The sequence below is a fragment of the Melanerpes formicivorus genome, unplaced genomic scaffold (genome assembly GCF_026170545.1).
Source record: "Melanerpes formicivorus ecotype bairdi unplaced genomic scaffold, bMelFor1.0.p_v2 SCAF_27, whole genome shotgun sequence".
Lineage (NCBI taxonomy): Eukaryota > Metazoa > Chordata > Aves > Piciformes > Picidae > Melanerpes > Melanerpes formicivorus.
In genome coordinates, this window is record NW_027142379.1 from 3,666,224 (window position 1) to 3,689,013 (window position 22,790).

Genomic DNA, 22,790 nt, shown 5'->3' on the forward strand with positions numbered 1-22,790 from the left:
AATAATTCTTGTTTTGCAGAAATTACTCTGACAAGATCCTGAGTCATCCCAAAAAGGCTCTTACAGACTTCAACTTGTAGGGAAGAAATGTCACAGACTTGTAAAGTTTTGCTTAAACTGAGATGGCAGGATGAAGCTGTAAATACAGAAAGCAGATTTAACTGTCATTCATAGTAACATAGAAGCACTCAATCTCATACAGTCAGGAAAAAGGAATTACCCTATTTTCACTCAAATTTTACCATCCCCAGAAATTTTAGCTAATTCTGTGCTTATGGCCAAATGAAATAGGCTTTGATACAAAGCAAGACTCCACTTTGCTTTAAGCACAGGTAGTTTTTCCACCAATAGCTCAAAATACACTAATTTATATTTGGGTTTTGAGTTTCTGTTGAATTTACTGCCCTCTGTTCTACTCTTCTCTTTCATACCTACTTACACTAAGCAAACTTGAATAAGTTTCAAAACTAGGCGAATTTCATGTCAGACTAAACAAAATGTTTCTCCTAACAATGGAAAAGGAATGAAAAAAGTGCAAAATATAAAAAGGAACTAAAAAAGCAAAAGCACAGACTAAACACACAGGATTACATACTTTAACTCAGGATACTCATTAAATTCTAACACCTTTCTTCATTGCTAAACAAATTGCTCAGGGAGGTATCAAAAGCTCAGAGCAGCAATGCTGCAATCACATAGACAAAGAATTTCAAAGAAAACTCAGAATGAAACTGGGAGTTCCAAAGCAACCAGTCAAAATGACCCCAGTGCTCCAGCAGGAATGGCAAAGTTGTAAACCCAGTGATCCCGTGCAGAATTAGAAACCCAGACGATGAAAGTTCAGGGAGAAGAGCCAAAATAATCTGGGACAGCATCCAAATTGCAGTAAAAAACATTCTGCAATACTTACAACTCTGATAAATAGGCAGATAAGCACACTCCCAAAGCACAGAAATTACTTGTTTGACCACAGCTTTTCCGTTTGATTTCTAGTCTGAAAGCCTTGTATGTGTTTTGCAAAACATTCAGCTATAATTCCTGAAATAATGAGCATCTTTCCAGGTGTGACAGCTTTATAACCAGAAACACGTATTGTGTATTTAGAATGACACTCGCCATGTTTAAATGTGTTCTCACTCGATGTGAACAAGCACAACCCACTCAGATAACCCAAGGCACTTCCAAAACATCCTTCTTTGAAGCAATATTTGCCTTGAAATGGATTACTCCCCCTCATATAACCTGCTCTAATGCAAAGTTATTCTTCTTCATGCTGAGGAAGACAGGTCCCTGCTGCGTGCCAGGAAAAAACAAGTAAGTTTCCCATTTTGTGAGCCACGCTCAGATATAACTTCTACTTCTGCTGATTTATTGTATTTATTTATTTGCAATACATTGGCTTGCTTGGGAAAATTGCAATTCTAAAGCATTCACAGCTAGACTGTCTCACCTGGAGAGGAACCATATTTCTCACATAATCCCAGTTTTACAGCAGTGTACCAGAGAGGAGATACTACTGGGCACAAACAACAGCATCAGGGATTTTGCCCTTACAATTGAAGAGCAACATTGTGAGTCCTGCTGATAGTTTGCCTGCCTGCCCCAGCAAGCATCCAGGGAACCTAGGACTGTGCAGGCTGGCTGCACTGTTATTGCCCAATAGTACGACAGTTCTCTTACCTATGAATTCAGAAGCTGAGTGAAGAAGAAAAGTGTCTTCCAAATGGCAAGAGAAAGAAATAGCCAGCACAAGACATGGCAATAAGACATGCTAGTCAACAAGCTTTCTCAGACAGAATAGGGAGAAGAGACCAGAATAATGCTGACCCTGGTGACATTCTCATTTTTGTCACTCCTATTTTTTTGGAGGTCCAGAAATGGGCTCCAGAGAGCAAACCCACAGTTATGAATTCATGTAACTATACAGCTAGACTGGGCTTTGAATCTGTGCTGTGGAAGTAAATTAATCTAAGAAATAAGCAAGAGTCCAATCAACCAACCTTATTATTTTAATGAAGGGATGACCACCAGTATCATTGAAAGCAAATGTATTTTAAACCCCTTTTTCTTCTTAGGGGTATTGTAGATAAATAGTATTTGCCAAAGTAAATTTAAAATTTCTAAGAGTATATACTTCAAGCATATCTCATCAACCACTTATTTAAATTGCTGCCCTTTTTCCTCTCTGTGCAGAGATTTCTGTTAGTTTTTAATTTGCACACGGCAGCACACTGTGCAACTCAGTATCAAAGACACTGGATCAGCAAAGAAGGAAAGAACACAACTACTGAGGAAATCAGCATTTTGGGCTAGATAGCAAGGGCAGAGGCCATATAGAGATCTTCAAGCTGTTCCAGACCTAGGGTGAGTTCTAAAACCGGTACAAAATCTTGATCTGGAACTGGTAACAAATTGGGAAACAACAGAGACAGTTGCTGGTGAGGATGGCTCAGAGATAGATTCTCCCATGTGATGCCATGAGAGTCAGTGCCCTTGAGAAACAGGAGATGGTAGGAACCTTACTGAGTGCGGTTGGTGCTCAGGAGCCCTGCGAGACGCTTGATGTACTTGAGGATCTTGGTAGTGAAGAACCAACCCACAACTCCCATGATTAGCACATGGTGAGATGAAGAGGGGAGGTGGGTAGCTGGACCTCTCAGACTGCAACGAGAGGTCTTTGGTCTGTCAAAAAATAAGCAAAGCAAGAATTACATGAGCAGTGGGGTCCAATGACCAAGTGAATAGTCACATATGAATTCATCAGCAAAAAGCCATGGGGAAGAAACCCTCCTCTCTCAGCACAGGTCACAATGCTGCTCATTTAAGCCCCTTCAAGCTGCTTATGACTTTAAAAATTCTTTAAGAAAGCTGACTTGTGCTCTCTACACTCATGGCTGTGAGAGGTTCTTGTGTCCATTCGCCAGTTGGGGCTGTGCAACACGTAGTCTTTTACAGTTTCTAGACAGTGCAAAAATATACAGGAGGATGGGACTCTGAGTACTCTGTCTTCTACAAAAACTTTGCTTTATCTTACTGAATTGCTCAGGAGGGAGCTGGTGGGTGAGGGAAGTACACCTGACAGATATTTCATGCAATGCTACAATGCCACTTGTCCAAGATATTTCTATATATCTGGGATGCAAATCATGGCATTCATTCCCTATAGCATTGCTTGAAATGATTCCAAGTACCCATAAAAGGACTGACAAGTCTGGGGCCCTACTGCAGCAATGCCCAACATGACCCAGGACACTCAATTTGCTCCCCACTCCTGCTGAAGTCAAGGGGCAGAGAGGTGCTTGACAGCACCTTGCCTCTGGTATTACAGCAAGACTCTACTAGTGTCAATGCATGGGTTGGGCAAGAATAAGCCAAGACTGAAATTTGTTTCACAACAAGGTTGGGGAGGGCAATAAATCATCACAGGACATTCTGGCAATTGGCTATTCTTTGAAGATATTGAAATATTTTGTCAAGACAGGAAACCACAAAATTTCATCATTTTTAAATGGGGATTGAGAAAGCTCAGAGTTTTGCATGTTGTGATTTTACTATGGCTTCCTGAATGTCTGTGACCAGAGTAAAGACACTACTGTCAAGAAATAAAAGGGTGTTGCAAGAAAAAAATATTGCAGAGGCTGCTCAGCTAATTTGGATGGAGACAGTTTTTTTTCCTCAGTGATATTAAGAGAGCTCTGTAATTCCACTGCAGAGGTCAGGATTAATTACAGAAGCTTTTTATTTCAAAAGTTGGTTTGATGTTACAAGTCTTATATCAAGTGCCAGTGAAACAATTGGCAATAGAATAGAATAGTTCTCCCCTGCTCCATTTTAAGATATGTTTGAAGAGTTTTTGCAACAAATACTCCCTTCATCTACTTAATGTGGAAGTCACATCAAATCATTTCTCATCTTCTTAGTGCATTACTTCAGAATGATTTCATCCCAGGTGGTGACCCCATATAAAATCCAACATCAATTAATGGAAGCCAGAAAGTTTTGGGTTGTGTAGAAAGTGAGAAAATAAAAATAAAATACACATGTGCTGGCAATGGTAACTTAATTTTGACTCATACCTGAGAGTTGAGTTTATTCAGTTGAGACTGTAATCTCTTGTTAATTTTCTGCAATGCTTCTTTCTCCTCACTAAGTCTTTCTCTGTCAGACCTCTCCTTTCTGAAATCTTCTTCATATATTTGTACCTGCAATCATTATGACCAAATTATGTCAATTTCAGCAGAGCCTCAATGGGAGTTTTCATCTACTTTGTTGTTTTTAAACAGTGGCCAAGAAGTTGGGTACATTCTAGAGGGCTCCCTCCCCTTAGAATCCCGCAACCAAGTTTCCCTCATCTTTTTTATGGCCAATACCAAATCACAAGCAATGGCTACTCTCCAGTGGAACTTGTCAGTCAAGACAGTCCACAGCTGCAGAATTCATAGACCCTTGTAGCTTAAAAGGGTAACTGGCAGATATCAGTTTTAAATGTTATAAATAAGATAGCAAATACTAAAGACATTTATTCTTTTAAGGGATAAACGTTAGCAGAACAAACATTTTACTAACATTTTTCGAGTTTTCAGTCATCACAATTATAAAACCATAGAGTGGTTTAGGTTGGAAGACTTAACTCTGCCCTGTTATCTCAGATGGGAGCAGTTACAATCTTCATGGAGATGCTGGCATAGCATCAAAACCTGACTTCTTGCACACAGTTTGACAGAACATTATCACCTTCTCTACCCTAATGATGAGCCACTATCATCAAATAATATCCTGCCTTGTTATAGCACACTGAATATCAGTGGCCTTGAGCCTGCCTCACTTTTTCATAGCTTTCTGCAGCTTTACCTTACCTACTGTACTACCTGTCTATCCAAGGTGTGGCCCAAAGGACTCATCTGTGCAGAATAAATGATAGTATTTAGAGCTGAGGTCACATATTAATGACCAGAAGACCTGAACTAGTCAAGACTGTCAAGGAATTTAGACTTTGGCTGTAGCACTGGGGAAAAAAACCAAAACTGTAAGAGGTTGTTGTGCCCCCGATGTTACAAAATGTGTCTGAACAAAAAGAATTCACCCATGTGTTTAGATCTTTTTACATTGCCAGGAATCATACTGCATCATGCCATTAAAAAATATCTAACCACCCCAGGCACAGGGAGCGAAGCAAAATGCAAATCCATGCATGAACTGGTGATAAGCTGGCCAGTTTAGTTCTTCAGCTAAGGGGCAGGTATCCACCTGGTACGACGCTGGAGTTTGGTAGCACTTCTACTGACAAATTACCAGCAAAAGGATGTTGGAGTGGGAACCACCACCAGAACTTTCAGAAGCCCTGTTACAGTCTCTTGTTTGGTCACTAAAACCTGCTGACAGTCTATGTCCAAAGAACTTGGGGCTCATGCCCTGCCTGGTGTACAGATCCATTTTCCTTTTTGTAGGCAGCAACACTATGACTTCACAAGAGGACCGAGGATATGTTACTGCCTCAGTGAAAGAAAAGTCAACATGAGGCTCAATAAAATATTTTCACAACTTGCCTGTTGTAGCTAATCTCTGCAAGGCTTTTTTCAGACCTGATGGTCACCCTCTGGATATATCCTCTTCCTGAACAACGCTGCATAAAAGGTACAAAGGCTTTGTGTGGCATTATGGGGACTTGGCCATGCACACCCCTGATCCTCTGAAGCAGAGGAAAAGTTGTCACACAAATCTAGATCTCTTGTACTGTTCATCTACACTCTTCTCTCCTCAGTATCCCTGTCCATCTGCACTCCTCTCTCCTCAGTATTTCCTCGTTTCTTCTCTCCTGATTCTACTCTGCTGTCCCACCTCCCACCCACTCCTCAGCTGTATAATCTGCTGAAGCTGCAAGGGAAACTGCTTTGTCAGTTTTGCCATATATTCTGTTGCCTGAGAAAGGGGGGGACCCTCTCAATGAATGAATCCCTTCATCTCTTCTGTCTTGGTCAGTGATGGGCTGATGACAGACAAGCTCTGGTGAGACTGTCACGTCGCTGTTTGCCCCAAGAGTCCCTCCTCCATACAGTTAGAGCCTCCTGCTCCATTTTGTGCAGAAGGAAGTCTGGAGTCACAGTACTGATTTATACAACTAGAAAAAGACATTCATAAAATGGATACCCCATGAGAATTCTGGAAAAAAAAATTGATTTACTCTATTTTATTGTGTAGAATGAAATAACTCATTACTGTACAATCAAGTGCAGGATTTTATTCTCCAGCATGTGGCAAGCATTACATTAGTGAGCAAAATCTGGCTCTGCTGTCAAACGTGACAGAAACAAGTATTTTATTCCCACTGAATAAAATTCCCATTCTGATCACATCCACTTGTGTGTCAATAATGTTAACCATAACCCTGTCCTAAAACATGAAATTATCTAAAAAGTATCATGCTTTTGAGCAGATTCCCTCCTGTGGAAAGGAAAAAGAGTGCACAAAGCACTTGAATAGCTGAGAACAAAAATAAGATAATAAAATAAATACACTCCTCTGTAGTGATCAGTATGCAAGTTATGGATGCAAAGGTTTTGCCTCACACTTGGAAAAACTGTAATGCTGACCCTCTAGTTTTCCAAGACTAAGATTCTTAGAGAACTCACTGAACTTCCAATGTATAAGAAAAAAATGAGCAGAATACACAATCAGTAACTCATTAAGGTTAGCAGTCCCTCTGAATGAAATTCAGCAGAGAGCTGGCAGGGTGTTTCCAAGAGTCAGAAGGGCCATTCTGCTGCCTCAAGTTCCCCACCAGTCCTTCTTTCAGTTTTTTGCAAGGACTCAGTTTCACTTTGTGGACACTGCTGTGATGACAGCATCTTGGGAAACACCATCTGAATGGGCTACAGATAAACTGGTTCCTTTAAAAAGCTCTGCATTTCAAGTCTGCCAGGCACCATTCTTGGGTGAAGACCAAAACTACACTGTATGAAACTCATTCAGGCTTACTTCTAGTTGTTCTTACCTGCTGTCTGAGAACTTCAAGTTGAGTTCTCATGTCCTCAAGGCTGTTCTTGTCACCATTCTCTGAAGTTTGAAGGACAGGCATATGTTGCTTTTTCAATGCATCCATAAGGGCCTACAATGTCAAACAGCAGAGTTACTAAAGAGAGATTCACCACGTGAAAGAAACCTAAAGTTTTCAATTATTAGAATGTTTGCTCTCTAACTAAATAACTTAGAGTGAGTCAGACTTGTGATGGTTCCCCTTTCATTCGCAGTTGCTTCAATTATATACACTGGATATAAACCCCATGAAGAACATAAATGCATAACTAGATCCACAATTTCAAAGTGCCTACACTCCATCCATGAATTTGAGTCAGTGTCATTTAGGGGGACTCTGCTTTTAGCTTATAACTTTACCGAGCACTGACCTATGAAAATCACAACTGTAAATCTCATTCATTAACACCATTTCCAGTCAGAATATCGGAAGATAAAGACAGGTGTCTGAACTCAGATGAGGCCAAAACCAAGCAAACAAAAACCCCAAGATCATAAAGAAATATTCAAAGTTGGCCTAAAAATGTGACTACAGTAAAGTCTGACTGAAACATTTTTTGCAGTAAGAGCATGAATTTCTTCTACTGAGAGCAGAGAAGAATTTATGTAGACTCTACAGCACGTCACTAGAGGGAGTTCTGAATACACACACCACACTGGTAATGATCTTACTCCTATTTTTCAATCTATTTCTGCCACAGCTCTTTGTGGATTTTGTTATTTTTTAACAGTACCACCCAGCTCTCCCTTTAACTGCAGTAATTTGTAAATCACTCTTACCCCTCTTTGTCTCTAACAACACTGTTGCTTTTTTTTACTCTAGCACAAATAATTTAAATTTTTCAACATTAAAAATGTAACTTTATGATTGAAAAAATCACTACCTTGGTTTCCAAATCTACAAACAGGATAAATGGTCTGGTCCATGCACCTACAAATCTCTTAATCTAACCTTGAGAGTGTGTTAGGCTTCGGAGGAAATTTTGAAGAGATTTGCCTTCTAAACTGAGAAATGGGATGAAGTAAAGCACTCTTCAACACCATGTCTTTCATAAACTCCAGATTTTGTTATCAGAGTAAACATATTAGAGCTTATTAGTCTATGTTTAAATAACAACTGAGCAGCAAAGTTATGAAGTAAGTCAGAAATCTGGGTTGAACTACATCATGGAGAAGGGAACAGCCACAGGAAAGCGAATAATCTTGGAATATAGCCTTGCAAACTCCTATGGTATTGCAACATCACTTTTATGCTGCAGACATCAAAGTAAGACCAGATCAGACTTGATGCTTTGACTGTGATAAAAACAAAAATACATGGGTATTAACAGGCACAGCTGTATTTGAAAAGACCAAAAGAGCTGGGTCAGCTCAGTTAAACTGTCCACTAGTGAAAATACAATTGGTCTCTGTAGCTACAGGGAAAGAGCAAATGCCCCCAAGAGCAATCACTGGATTAAAGTTCTGCTTCACAAAAGGAGCCAGATCTGCTTCACATGAGGAGTGAGGCAGAGGTGTTTGACACTGCTACCAGAAGAACAAATGTGTATCATCTGGCCAGAATAAATTCAGTCCAACTGGAATAGATGAAAGCATCTAATGAAATAAGGATTACAGTTCCAGAACAGCTTTATTTTTAAGGAAAAAATTGCTTGATTTCAGAGTTTTGAAAGAACTTCAAGTCACTGAACCTGCAATATCATAGAACTAGACTTAAAAGGGCACAGAAGGCCCCTTGCACTCTTACAGCAGTCATTATTTGAGATTTGAAGGGTGCGAGGACACAGAAAATCAGGAAATCACTCATAGGAAAACATGTTGCATGAAAGTGGTGTTTCACTTGGAAGAATTGTCTATTAACCCATCTGTCATAGTTCACAACAAAACAAAACATTGAAGTGTGTTGCTTTACAAACAATACCTTGAATGAATCTCACACTGAGGCTTTGAGCTCATCCTCTGAATGCCTTTCAAAAAGAACTAGAGATGACACGTTCTGCCAGACCCTTTAATATGGCAACATTCCTTTTTTTGCCCTGACTTTTGCACATCATGGCTTGTGCATCACTTAAAGCTACACAGCAATGATGTACTGCAGTGCATTTCCTCAGGAAGTGTTTGTGGTTCACCATGAAATACTGAATTGCTAGAAAACACCCACTGCTTTATATGATCTTTTGATTTAACAAAATTACTTTTATTGCTTTCACTCAGTTAAAAAAAAAAATGAAATCCCACTTAGCTATTTTTTGGCAATCTCCCTAAAGAGACATATACAGATAATACCTAAATACTTGTATGTATGCATATAAAAAGTAAGAGAGCAGCATGTCTTGTGAGAGAAGCCATTATTCTCAAACTCAGGATATATATAAAACAACAGGTTTTAAACTGTCTCAATTTTATCACAGTGTTCCACTGGATGCATACAAAACTGTCTTTGTGCCATTTCCCTGTTGTACTATGAGGGAGAATGTAGAAAAAGCTTAGATAATGACATACAGAGAGTTTTCACAAGGGAAGCCAAAATTTCTTTTAGCTTTTCTTTTTGCAAGGCAACCTTACTACTCACCAAGAACAGCACGCACAGCCATTAGCTAAAGTAAGCTCTAGCTTGTTCCTCCAGCTCCCAAATGGTGATCGTGAGTTTGCTACCATGAACAGGTTGTTCACTCATGATTGAAAATAGTGCTACTGCTTGACAACAGAGACTCTAAAATCAAAGGAAGAGGTCCTGATCAGTGTCTGACTCTTCTTCATACCTTATTGAGACGACTTATTTCACACTCATAGTGTTCCTTCTTTCTGATCATTGAGGCATTCTGCTGCTTCAGGAGCTTGTTCTCTTCCCTTATTTCAAGCAGAGCTTCACTAAGGACTTTGATTTCTTTCTGGGATACAAAAATACAGAGAGATGCTGCTGAAATGCAGATGGAACCATTTAGCACGAACAATTTTCCAGAATATCTTCTGTCTGGCAGATGTGCTGCATTTTTGTTGTCCCAAACACAGCTGGGAAGTGAGGCAACAGGAAGGTGGATGGTTAGTTAAACCCAGATATGATAAAGTCTGTGGAAATTGTTTTGACCACTCACCACATGATGAGACAGAGACAAGACACCAGATTAAATCTCTGCTCTTTACAGTCTGCAGTTGCACAAAGACATGAGAAAGTTGGCAGGTCAAGCAGGTCAGTACCCTATAAGTAATTATTCAAAATTCCTCTTAGGTACTCATAACCTAAAGCCAGGACTAAGCTGGTGGAGTCCCAGCCACTCCCAGTGTCATACAACTTTAAAGACAAAGCCACATCTCAGTGGTGTGAGGGCTTTTCCCATTACACAAGAGACTGAGGCAGGTCTCAGCCTGCTCAAGTTTTATCAAGCTACCAACCAAAGCTTAAAAATCTACTTCTTTGACCCCATCACAATTGTCACTGACTTAAGCCTGACCCTTCCTAGCACATACACCTACACTATTGCCACCCCAATAAACTACCAGGTAGATGTCTCTATTTGCAAGAGGATTTACACACTGATCTTTCAAGATGGTACTTGAAGAACAGCTGCTGACGTGGGGGTTACAATCCCTGTTGCTCACTCTAAAATCTCAGCTTTTAGCAGCTGCTTCTGTCAAGTTGTAGATCTCCTGCATCCCTGCATGACATCCAAAAAGTAAAGAAATTGAGAGTAAATAGAATTGCTGACCAGCTGAATATATAATTTGCAAAGAAATTGGTGGTTTAAGGCTGAATGTCTATGCAGGTTAACTTGCCCTCATGAGAGATTTTTGGATTATATTAGTCATGTAGTTCATTATTCATGTATGTAGTAAAAAAATTGGGAGAGTGTACTGCTTGTCCTTACCTTTTCAAGTAGCTAGAGCTATTTTTCCACAGCTATCACATATCAAAGAACAGTCAGTTAAAACCTTAGTAATCCGATCAGGAAGATGGGTTGCCTCATGCTGAATCCACGCTTCGAGCAAATACAGGCAGCGATTCAGAAAGTACATAATGACAAACACTACTTTAAAGCATACTAATGGTCCTATTGGTTGCAAATGAGGCATGTGTTTAGCTATGACCATATCATGATTGATAAGCATGATGAATGCTCTGCTTCTGAAGACAGAAGCTAAAGGTGGTGCATTTCCTTTCCTGCAGCACCTACCTTACATCTTGCCTGAGCCTAGAAGCCATGTGATTTTCAGGTTTGTTTCATGTTATCGAGCACGCTGAGAGCATTTCATATAACAAGTGCAATGATGTTCCTATTCCATTTGAAATCACTGTAGCATTTTCATCCACAAAGTTCACCCCAAAATGAGCAGTGAGAAGGGAAATCTCTGCAGCAATCGTATCAGTCTGCTCTTTACTCCCCCACACACACAAATGCTGTGCTCTCTGCCAATATCTAATGAAATGGTTCTATACGTGGTTCTCTGATCAGACAGAACATCAGCCACTGCCTTAGATACCATACTGAAGAGCACTCAACACCACAATCTCATCTCACACTGTATGACTACCTATGCTGGCCACTCACGAGAAAAGAAAGAGGAAAGGCAAAAGAGTGTGCAACACTGAACACCAACAGGTTAACACAATGCACCCTCCTACCGTTTCCTGCAACGGCCTCTCTCTGCCCAGGGCTTGCAACCTCCCATCTTCTGGATGCTGTCGGTGTCTCTCTTCCTCCAGCTCACCCACTCTCCTCTCTGACATGTCCAGTTTTGCTTTCATTTCTGCCAGCTGAAAAGCAAGTGACAATGGTGGCTGACTGGGGATACTGAAAGGCACTGCACCTCGAAGGTGCCTTCAAATTCTGTCAGCTCTCAGAATATCAGTGTCAAGGAGTGGATCTGGTGTGTGTAAAGTCCCCAGCCACTAATTTTCTCCTCCCCACCTCTAAAATCCACTACTCTGTCTTAATGATTCTGGGCTAATTCTCTGTTGGTGTTAACCCAGTTAGCTCTTGCACTTTTTTGCTGCCAAAGAAGAACTACCAAGGGTCTGTCCCTCCAAATGAATATTCCATTTTAATTTTTTTTCCTTATAAGCAGTTTGGACTCCCTGTCCAGTGGTGCACATCCAAATGGTCTAGCCAAAGAATGGAGGGAATGAAAAAAATAAATGGGGAAAATGAAAGGTTAAAAAAAGTAAGTTATCACAGAAATGCTTCAGATGTCAGTAAAGCTTACTGGAATATATTTGAGAAATTTTTCCTGATAAGGACATGAGGTCACTCTGCAAACTTCCTTTTCATAGAAGGAAACAGGAGATGAGAAGTGTCAGTCAAAGAACCAATGTGGGTTTTAGAACACCATGCAAAATTGTAAGCAGCCAGCTTCAGCAGGCAGCCGATGATAACACCCAAAGCAAAGATGCCATGCAGCTGCCAACAGGGAATGAAAGCTGTGCCAATGGAATCGTGACAAAAGAGAAATAAAATAAATTTGTTTACAACATTGTTAATTTTTTAATAAAGAGCTTTCGTACAGAGCAGTTTCTCAAGAGTAAAGCAGGCTCTCTGCTTATAGCAGGCAGCATTCATGGAGAATCTGAGCACTCCCCCATTACAAGGAGCCCCGGTGAGTTTGAAGGCTTCACAAGCCAGCCACAAGAGATGGGACAAGAACCAGCAGCTATGTGATGATGCAGATCAGTGGCTGGGCACACCAGGCACTGCGAGCTAATTTTCAGCTAATTGTTCTCTGAAATATGAGCAATTTTTATTACCATATGGAGGACATGAAGATCTCTACTTCCCTACTATTTCAGAGATGCCCTGCTCCTCTGGTCATTTTGTCCTACTGAGGACTCTACATGCGTTACCTCCGCTTCCATGTGATGAAGCTTCTTTAATTTGTAAGCTAAAGACAAAGTAAATGTGATGCCTTTCCCCCTAAGATATTTACTATAGCTGTGGCTGGTTGGTATTCAAGCACAGACCTAACCATCAGCATGGAGCATAGGTTCCAATAGAAATAGTAATCTTGTTACCTGTTTTACATAAAGCTGTTTCATACTCCTAAATTGATGATCCCATTGCTTATTCACCTCCAGAAGCTGGAATTAACAGGAAGTCACAGTAAATAACCCATATTTCAACACTGTCAATAAATGAAAATATAGACTGGCATTCTAAAACTCCAGCTATGAGTGCTCACAACCTCCTCATTATCTGGCCAGTTCATTTCAGAAACAGCAATGTTAAGATTTGGCAAGCCTTACAGCCCATCTGCCAGTGCTTTGGTGTTTCAGTTGAAGTACACAAATGTTCAGGATGTTAACATTTAGGAAACATTCAAACACATGATAAGCTACAGGTGAATCATCTGCAATGCAGTACAAATCCCAAGCTTCATCTCCTAAATGGCTAAGAACTTTCTAGTCAGCTTGCTTTACATTTGAGAAACGTATTTCCTATTAGAAAGTACCTAACTTCCAGAAAGTGAATTAAAGACTTCTATTGACTGCAGTTACTGCTCTGTGCAAACCCCTCTTGCCTTTCTGCAAGTGTACACATGCAAGCTGGGAAGATCATCTAACACCATGCAGGTAGTGGTAGGAGTGAAGTCAGTGTGTGTGTATTTTTATTGCAGGAGCTCCTTTTATCACAGGGGCTCCTTGACCTTTACATTAGTGATCACTAAGAAAATTTGCCCTTTGTATCATTTAACTTCTTCTCCAAATATAACTCAGCTGTGAAGAAATGCAAACCAAAATATTTCCATGTAGAAACTGTCTCACAAGAACCCAGCATGAGAAAAAAAATGGGCCTGGTTGGACTGGTAGGTAAAAGCAACCAGCAGCATAAACACAGTGGAAGTAACAGCGATAATACATTCAGTGATTTCCTGCCTCAGGTCTATCACTGATACTGTAATGTCTATCTTAGAGGTTATATTTGCAAAGGTTAAGGGTAAACTTAAGATCACCTCTTGTCTCTGCCTTTCCAGCGAGAGGATCTGTTGTTCCAGACAACTGGTTGATAGTGTTTTCTTTTTGGTTAGTAACACATGCCTTGCCTGGAGAAAAGGAATGTTAAACAATGAATGGCATTCTCTCTTCAAGTCAATATTATCACATAAAACTCCTACCAACCCTGACATGTGCATCTAAAGAAACTGAAAGAGCAACATTTTGTTCCATTGCATCTGTATTTCAGTACCTTTACACCTGCTGATATAAAATCCTGAAGTGTACATCTGCTCTAACCCTGCTTGGTCTCTGTTTTAATTGAAACATTATGCAAATGGACACTGAAATAAACAAAATTATGCCTGTTTGTACCATCTGAGACAGAAAACACAAAATAGGATTTTAATCACCTTACAGATGGTAATACAAACGAGCAGAACAAGCCACAGAAGTTGAGCGTAAGTTGAAGTGGGCGTAAGTAATTCCTTTCATTTACAAGAACTAGAATAATTAGTATTATTGCCCCGGTAAGTGCTTGCAGGCCCAAGGCAATAAACTTTAGCACAATGGGTTCAAAACAAGCAATAGAGAAAATGAATAGGTCATTTGGAGAAGCTGGGAAATCAGTCTGCAATTGCTCCATTTTTTAAAGTGTGGAGTTTTCCCCATGCAGGACAAAAGCTGCTAAGCCTTTCCTGTTGCAATGGTGGCATCATAGATCATAATTTCCAAGAAGTTTCTATGAGTTATCATGAAAAAAAAAAAAAAAAGAAGGCATATGATCTATTAGAGATATATATATCAAGAGTTCTGTACTGGAAAAAAAGATACATGCTCATAAAAATAAAACTTGTTATGTTCAGATACCTGCACCAGGATTTATTGGTTTTTCTCCCTCAATTCTCAACCAATATATGAAAAACTAGAATAAAAGTGTCAGCACTCCTGAGGTCTTATATTTCCTGAAATAAATGTATTTTCTTCATCTAAAAAATATAATGCCAAGTATCAATGAGGAAGATAAAAGAAGAGTTTTGTTGTGTCTTTTGAAAGAGCACTTCATTCCCATGCCAGAAAATACACTTCTTGTAGAAGCATGGAAGTCCATCAAAATGTTCAACTCAGCTTATGTGAAGCAATTATCTAGCAGTCAGCAGAGTTAGTTACATGAATTATTTCCAGAATCTGGGCCTCAGGCAGGTATTTAAGTGCATATTTAAGAGCTCTATTAAAGTGAATAGCAGAACTCATGAACCTAACAGCTGTACACTCACTTGGTACCAACTGACCCAAACACTGCTCACAGAAGTTTTTGGGTCACTACAACAAACCACTTTCTACCCTTTATATAATAACAAATTAAACAGTTTAAATCATTCAGATAAATCTACTGGAACACAAAAATGAGGCCATAATTCTCAATCTACAAAGTGACATGCATGATACCTGTACCAGCTCAAGCTGTTCCTGTTAATCAGCTCTTCAGAGGACAACCAAAACAGTCACTTACTTCCAATGGGTCTGCTGAGGCTTCCATGTCACTCACACCTTCCCACATGCATTCAAGATGGCCTTGAGCATTTGCTTCACTCTGGGTCTTTGGAAGAAGAAGAGCAATTAAACAGGTATTTCGCCTTGGCTACAGGAGCAGAGTTGCATTAAGACCCAGAAGGTCTGGGAGTGCTGCTTGCGGAAACAGCTGAGGTTCTAAAATAAATGGTGGAATTTTGATTTTAAGCTTTTCCTCCTTCCTGGCTGGGGCTTCCCAGCCAGGCTGAAGCACACTGCCTGTGACTAATATGCCAGGCAAGGCAGCACTCCTCTTAGTGTGCATGTAAATCACAATCAACTGGCCAGTTCAGCCTGACAGAGGAAGTTGCACGAGTGAGGGAAGAAAGGGTAAGTTTTTTCAGTAAGTGAGAGGACAGGGTTTTTGCCCCTGCTTCCAGTTGTAAAAATGAACTTACGCAAGTATGACAAGTATCAGCGACACTAAGACTGAATGAACTGTCACAACAGAAAAAATCAGTGAGTAATAGTGCAGTCTGGTAACAGCTATCAGGAAGAGGTATTTAGAGGAAAGCCATAACTGGAAAACTGACTTACTTTCCCTGAGGAAATACTGCACAGATGAATGACGGTGGTGGTGGTCTCCTAAAGACACTGTATTTGCAGTTCTAGTACTTCCCTTAACTAAAATAGGATCAGGCTTTAAGCTGCTAAAAGTACTTGGGTACTCAAGCTACCCAACACCTCAAACTTGTGTCCGAGTTTTCCATTTGGAAAATGAGGTTAAACTCACAGGAAAGACTAATGAAGAAAAGGCTTCCATTGATTTGACATACAAAGTCAGGACAAAATAGAAAAATGCAAAGTATTGTTGTCTTTGGTCTTGGAATTCTGCAAAATGATGGACTTGAGAAGGAAGCACAAAAGAAAAGTAATGTTTTTTATTGTGGAAAGATTCCCCAGTTCGAGGCTTTTTCAGTGAGGGCAGAGGTTATTTCTTTTTCAAGGAATGGAATGAAAGCTAGCCTGTGAAATCTGACATAAAATATACATCTGTGATAGTTCTTTCAATTTCCAAAAAAGGATTTCGACAAAGTAAAAGTAATCCTGTGAATGCTGGATTTAACAGCCACATTCCAGATTTCTGGTTCATAAAGTGTGACTAAGCAGCTCCTCTTTTGCAAGATACAAACCCCAGTTTGGAAGCAAGCTACTATTTTATATTTGCATATGAAATATATCATCCTTCCCCTGATGTTCTCTTTATTTTTTCTGGTTTATGGAGTATTTAGTTCAAAGCAGGTGGACATTAAGACACCAAGTCCTCCTTTGCTGACATCTTACTGACCATATTAAAAACTACTGGAAGCAAATTATTCTCTCTGGGACAAGAGGTTTTGAAGTGTTGCAACACTATTCCTTTCTGCTCCTTCTCCCCGTGATGCTGTGAGACAACTGAGGAGCTCTAGGGGAAAAAGGCAAAGCTCCTGGAAGAACAGAGTCTAGAAGAACAACAGCATCTTCACATTCCCCCCCCGCCTTTTCATGCCAAACTGACCTGAGTATTTGTCCATTTTCACTAACTGTGAGCCTACCACAGCAACTGCCATTGTCCCTTTCCACACTAGGCCCATGCGTAGAGTTTTGAGTGAAGTTTTGCCGTTCACACCATCAATTATAGTAGCCACAATTTATAGTGGCTTCACATATTGAATCATTTTTTCACCTAACATCACTGCCCTGTTTGAAAGATGTATTGCTCCCTGCTAACAATCAATAAGCCCTGAGCTAGTGGGCAACAATGTGCTGTTGAACAAGCACTTTTCTGCACTGATTGCTATGTAAGAACAGTACAGGGTATAAGAAAGAGAAGAGTATGTCTGAACTCTTTATAAAGAGAAGACATGCCAATGAGGAGGGAACAGAGTCCAAGTCAATAACCAAGTGAAAAGGTGTTTGACTTGTAAGCATAACTAGAACATAGCCAGTATATTTATAGCACAGAAATACCATAAACCTTCCTGCTTTAACCTATGAAAACCACACAGACAGATCTTATGCAGGCAGACAAGTGCACAAAACACTACAGATTAAACACTGCCACAGTATTCTGTGTGAAGTGCTGAAGGACCACAGAGAAACAGCTGAGGTAAGCACCAACTTTCTTTTTCCTCCCTGTACCCCACAAATCCTTTCCTACATCCCCTTCTGCTGGAAGGACATTAACATGGGGGACCAGGTGATGCCACAGACCATTTGTAGCTTGCTGTTCTGTTTACAATTTCACAGCTCAGTGTTACTTGATTCTGCACTGACTTCTGTTTCACTGTGCTTATTTCTCCCCTGGGACTGGGAATCCCCATTCCTTGCTGTGGCTTCGTTCTAGCTGTTTCTAATCACAGTAGTCTACCCCTGGGGTATCTCCTTAGGCTAAACTCAGCTTCATGCCCTGAGGTCATGAATCATTTTGGAGATGGTGGTTTACATGTGAAAGGATCTATGTGTGATTCAGATTTCATAGAAAAGTCATCTGCCTTTTACCTCCTCAGTTTCCTGCCTAACACCTCAGGGCACAGGCTTCAAAGGTTTCCTTCCACCCCACAGAGGAGTCACACAGGCAGGTGAGTGTGTCATCTCTGGAAGGTGGATGGCATTCATGGCTTAAGCACTCCTACTCCCTTTCCCAGTTTGCAGAAAACGGGCATTTCCTTTTGTCCTCCTACTGCAGGATCAAAAGCAGCTTGATATTTCAAGGGAGAAAAGGGAAACTGAGAGGGAAACCTAGAACAAGTTTCTGTCATGCTTGTTAACCACTGCTTCCCTGCAAGCACACATGACCTTCTTAGCAGGTGGCTTACAATTTTCTGTTCTAATACCACAGAAGTATGGGTTTGAATAATCATGTTTCTTCTTCTTTCTTCCTATTTATCTAAAAGCCTTTCTGACACTCCCAAAGATCTTTCTCCCCCTCACCTCCACTTGTCCTCTGTTAAATCAGAACTACCAAATGCAACAACCTAAAGAATTCTTAGTGCTCTTGGGACATGGAGTTTCTTGGAGTTTCTTGGATCTTATCCACAAGCCATAGCTTGTTACAGAGGGTGGCACTCTGGGTAATCAGATTTAGTTGACCTTTTAGAGGACTATAAAACATATCTTCTTATTGAAGTCTTCCTCATAGAAGAAAGTAGCTGTATCAGGAAAAAAAATGATGTGTGTAGCAAGTTCCTTGCATCATTTCAGGAATCAAAATTTTTCATGTATAATCAAGTCACCCAGGGAACATCCCCTGAATGGTCTTTCCTGGTAGACAAATGTTGCAAAAGCAGATTGTGCTTACCTTAAAGGAACATGAAGTTCTCTGAGGGTTTGGACTCTCTTGGGCAATAGGTTTGGGGTCCTCACAAAATTGGGAAGTGTTGTTCTTCTCTATCAAGTTCCTTATTTCAACATCAAGCTCTTTACTTTCATACCTGCATAGAAAGAAATAACAATGTTGTTTTCTTTCAGTCTTTCTGCTAAGGACGCACAGGACTGTGGAGGCAGTTGAGGCCCCATCGCTGGAGACATACAAAATCAGGTTCCACAACACTCTGACCAACCTGATCTTGTGGAGGATGTCCCTGCTGACTGCAGGGGGTTGGACTAGATGGCCTTTGGAAGTCCCTTCCAACCCAAACCATTCAACGATTCTACAACTTGCAAGCATTTCAGGGTTAGTTCTAAATTCACAGAACTAATGAGCAACTAGGACTGATTCACTTGATACACAATAATGGTGGAATGGGACTTTCAGAAAATGAATGGAGACATAATTAAAACCAACCCCAAAAAGTCCTAGACCCAACCCAATTTTTCAATAAATTCTTATGTCTTTTGCAAGCTCAGACCTTTGTTTCCTGATCAGCTGAAACCAACTCTAAATGTAAGCAATGCATAAGCAGAAAGGAAACTGCAAAGCTCAGAAGTGTTACCAACCTGTTACAGCAAGAGGACTCTTAGGATTTAGGCAGAAAATAATACATTCTTCATTTGAACTACCAGAAAAACTTGAAAGCAGTACAGAATGTCAGTTCTACTTATTGCAGTCTAGACAGGCAATCCACAGGGATTTCACTGCAAATTCTGAGGAGACCTTGAAGGGTACTTGATAAAATTATCCAATTATCTATCTTAATCATAAGAATAAATAAGTGTGGTGAATTTTTGTGCTGATAGAACAAAATTATTAATTTTACTCTTGATATTTACAACACAAGAGACTGTAATAGAAATGTATTCTCATTAAGTATGAACCCAAAATCATTTGCAGAGGTACTACAATAAAATACCAACAGTACCAAATAAGGACAAGTAAAACTTGAGAGGGAAAAAAAAGGAGTTTAATGGCAAAACCAAGATAATTGGATGTGTTTCAAGAGCTAGACCTATGGCACAGGGAAAAAGGGTTTATGCAAAGGATCGAGACCAGCAGTTTTTAGTGCTAGAAGGTCCTGAAGCACCTGAACACATCACATGACTTTTCTCCTCTGCAGAAAGTTATTTCTTTGCACTTTTACTTTTGTATCTTTTTAAAAAAACTAGCACAGCAACTAGTGCAAGTTCAGTGAAACAGAGAACTTGACTGAAGAGAGTATTGTCACTTCAGCTCCCTTTTAAAGAAAGACCTTCTGGACGCACATTTGCATGAACCTCACGGTGGTGCAGCAGGCTGAAACTGTTCTGAAGGCTCATGGCAGTTTTCAAAGCCTCAGCTGTGTGTGGGTGGCAGGTGAGCCCCAGCAGCTCCTGAAGAAAACTGCAGGAGGAAAACAACCAGCCTTGCGAAACAAATCCAGCCCTGCGAAACAAATCCAGCCCTGCGAAACAAATCCAGCCCTTTGCTTCTCACTAAATATTGCAAAATCCGGGACAGACCGTGCCAGTGGCACTTTTTCTTTTTTAAGCAATTCTGTGCTCATGTTCCAGAACAATAAATTCTCAGGCAGCAGCATGACCAAGCACTCTGCTTACAGCCCTCATGTTTAAGCAGCTACATAATGCAGACTGTGCAACCTAAGCAGTAACATCCCTTTTTTTCTCAAGTGCCCTTCCCTGGGAAACAGCACCTTCAGCTTGTTTGGACTCCCATGCCTAACCAAGCCTGAGAGTGCTTTTCAGAACTGAATGCAGGATGTGCAGAGCATGTGTAGTTTTGGAGAACGCTTGGAAGAACAGAAAGGCCACAGTGCAAAAGCAGTCACTCATAATGCAGTTTTCCTAAAACTTTGCCTAAAAGTGCATGACATTATATTTGCATAGCAAGAGAGAAATTATCACTGCAGTCTCCTTAGAGCCCCTAGCAATGTGGCAAAAGGAGGGAGGAGGTTAAGGAAAGCGAGGCAAAATGTTACTGAGTGGTATCAAGGGATTTCAGACAGAGCTGCTAAAATCACAAACCAATGTTTTCTGCCTGAGCTTTCAAAACTGCATTTATTTATCTGTGCTTAGGCAACCAACCAAAGGTAGGCCAGTTGTTCTCTTTGCTTCCTCCATACACCTGTGTGCTATCAGTGGAGCCAACCAGCTTACTGGTCAGCTGAAAGAAAAGCTCCTATCTAGGAGTGGCTTCTGGTAAAGAGTATTTCACTCAAAGCCCAGGCTTGCAGTCACACAGACTGCTCCAGCAGCAGCAAAACCAGCCAGTGTAACTCCTCTATGGCCCCAGCCACTATCCACCTCCTCTACATGCCTTCTGCAAATGACTATCCCCAACTGTCAGCACAACCTGTTCAACCTGCTTGGTCAAAATAGTCAGGGTTTCCTAAGGCACCCTATTTTGAGCAGTTGTTTTAGTCTAAAGAAGCGATGTCTAGGTGCAGCCCTAACGACAGTAAAAGACATGCAGCAATCTCTGGCAGGAGTACAGCAGCAAGTATTTAGCAGGCTGCACTCAGATCTGCTGCTGGTTCATCCACAGCAAGAGGAGATGTGTTACCACAGCCTCCTGAGATCAGAGCACAAATCAAGATGGGAAATACCCTATACAGATGGTGGGTTGGCTTCAGATGTTTCTTTTTAGCCAGGAAGTGTTCATCCCTCTGCTCTGCTCCCCAGAGTTTGTCTGATGCTGTGGCTGTAAATGATGTTCACCTCTGGCTGCTCCCACCCTGTCTCTCTGCCTTCTCCTTCCTAAGAGTACCTGGGTAAAAGCAAAAACCATCTGTGCTTGTGCAAAAGAAAGGGAATCACAAAATATTCAAATCCCTACAAACTGCTTGCTGCTGTCTAAAACCCATGTGTTTTCTGTCTAAAACCCATGTGTTTTGACATGACCAAGAAAATGAGAAAATTACTTTGTTGCCTGGATTTCTCATTTGGTTCTCCTTCCATTTTTAGAGTAGGTTTTCTGACTAGAAACCATTACTTATCTGTTGGGTTTTTTTAAATTAGCCACTTTGATAGCTGGAAGGATCTATTTATTTTAATATAAAATGTCAATCCTATCTGGTCTGTAGATCCATTTTACAGTCCAGACTGGCAAAGTACACAGGTGATCCAAGTGCCTGAATACATCTTCAGGAGAGTGGTGATTAGGAGCTACCCTAGAGTAAGTTCCTGAGCTTCCCACAGTGAGCTCTAGAGGGCGCACAGCATTCAGCTTCTGCAGAAAGCACAACTCAAGACTAATTTTGGTTTTGTGAAGTTCACAGATACGTCTTCTACACCATTAATGCCCTTAACTGATCTACATTGTCACCAATATCTTCTAAAATCAGGTGGTTTGGGGTTTAATAATTAAATTAGGCAAATAGCCAATCAGAAATATTAAATCCATGCAAATTTGCAAGATATGGGAAGGGGCCTTTAAAGATCATCTAGTTCACTCCCCTGCAGTAAGCAGGGACATGCTCAGAGTTCTGTCAAACCTGACCCTGAACGATTCCAAGGATGGAGCATCTACCACTTCTCTGGACAACCTGTGCCAGTGTTTCACCCTCACTGCAAAAATATTCTTTCTTATGTCTAGTCTAAATCTCCCCTCTTTCAGTTTAAAACCATCACCTTGTATTCTGTAGCAATAAGCTCTGTTAAAATGGTTTGTCCCCAAACATTGTCAGGCAATGAAGTGCTGGTTGTACATGCACAGGAGATTTTATTAAATTATGCATGTAACTGCACAACCTGCATTTGGTCCAGAGCTATCACTAAAGGCAGAACATGATAGCACAAGAATGAAGCTTGAGGTATGGACACCCGTGACTTCTCAAAGGGTCAAGAACACTTCCTGCAGTCCATCTTTTCCTAGTCAGGAGACGCAGAAGACAGAACAACTCTCACTAAT

At 40.6% G+C, this 22,790-nt stretch overlaps 1 protein-coding gene across 2 annotated transcripts in view; it reads right to left on the reverse strand.

The window, feature by feature from the left end:
- The window catches only part of TNIP3 (TNFAIP3 interacting protein 3), a 72,046-nt gene that overhangs the window by 20,833 nt on the left and 28,423 nt on the right, over positions 1 to 22,790 (reverse strand). For both annotated transcript variants that reach the window (XM_068153961.1, XM_068153959.1), the window contains 9 exons: positions 18,807 to 18,939; positions 15,468 to 15,554; positions 13,975 to 14,064; positions 13,037 to 13,102; positions 11,654 to 11,785; positions 9,795 to 9,923; positions 6,992 to 7,105; positions 4,077 to 4,202; positions 2,524 to 2,682 (listed from right to left, as the gene is read on the reverse strand). In XM_068153961.1, the coding sequence (XP_068010062.1) occupies positions 2,524 to 2,682; positions 4,077 to 4,202; positions 6,992 to 7,105; positions 9,795 to 9,923; positions 11,654 to 11,785; positions 13,037 to 13,102; positions 13,975 to 14,064; positions 15,468 to 15,554; positions 18,807 to 18,939 (1,036 nt within the window). The remainder of the gene's footprint in view (positions 1 to 2,523; positions 2,683 to 4,076; positions 4,203 to 6,991; positions 7,106 to 9,794; positions 9,924 to 11,653; positions 11,786 to 13,036; positions 13,103 to 13,974; positions 14,065 to 15,467; positions 15,555 to 18,806; positions 18,940 to 22,790) is intronic.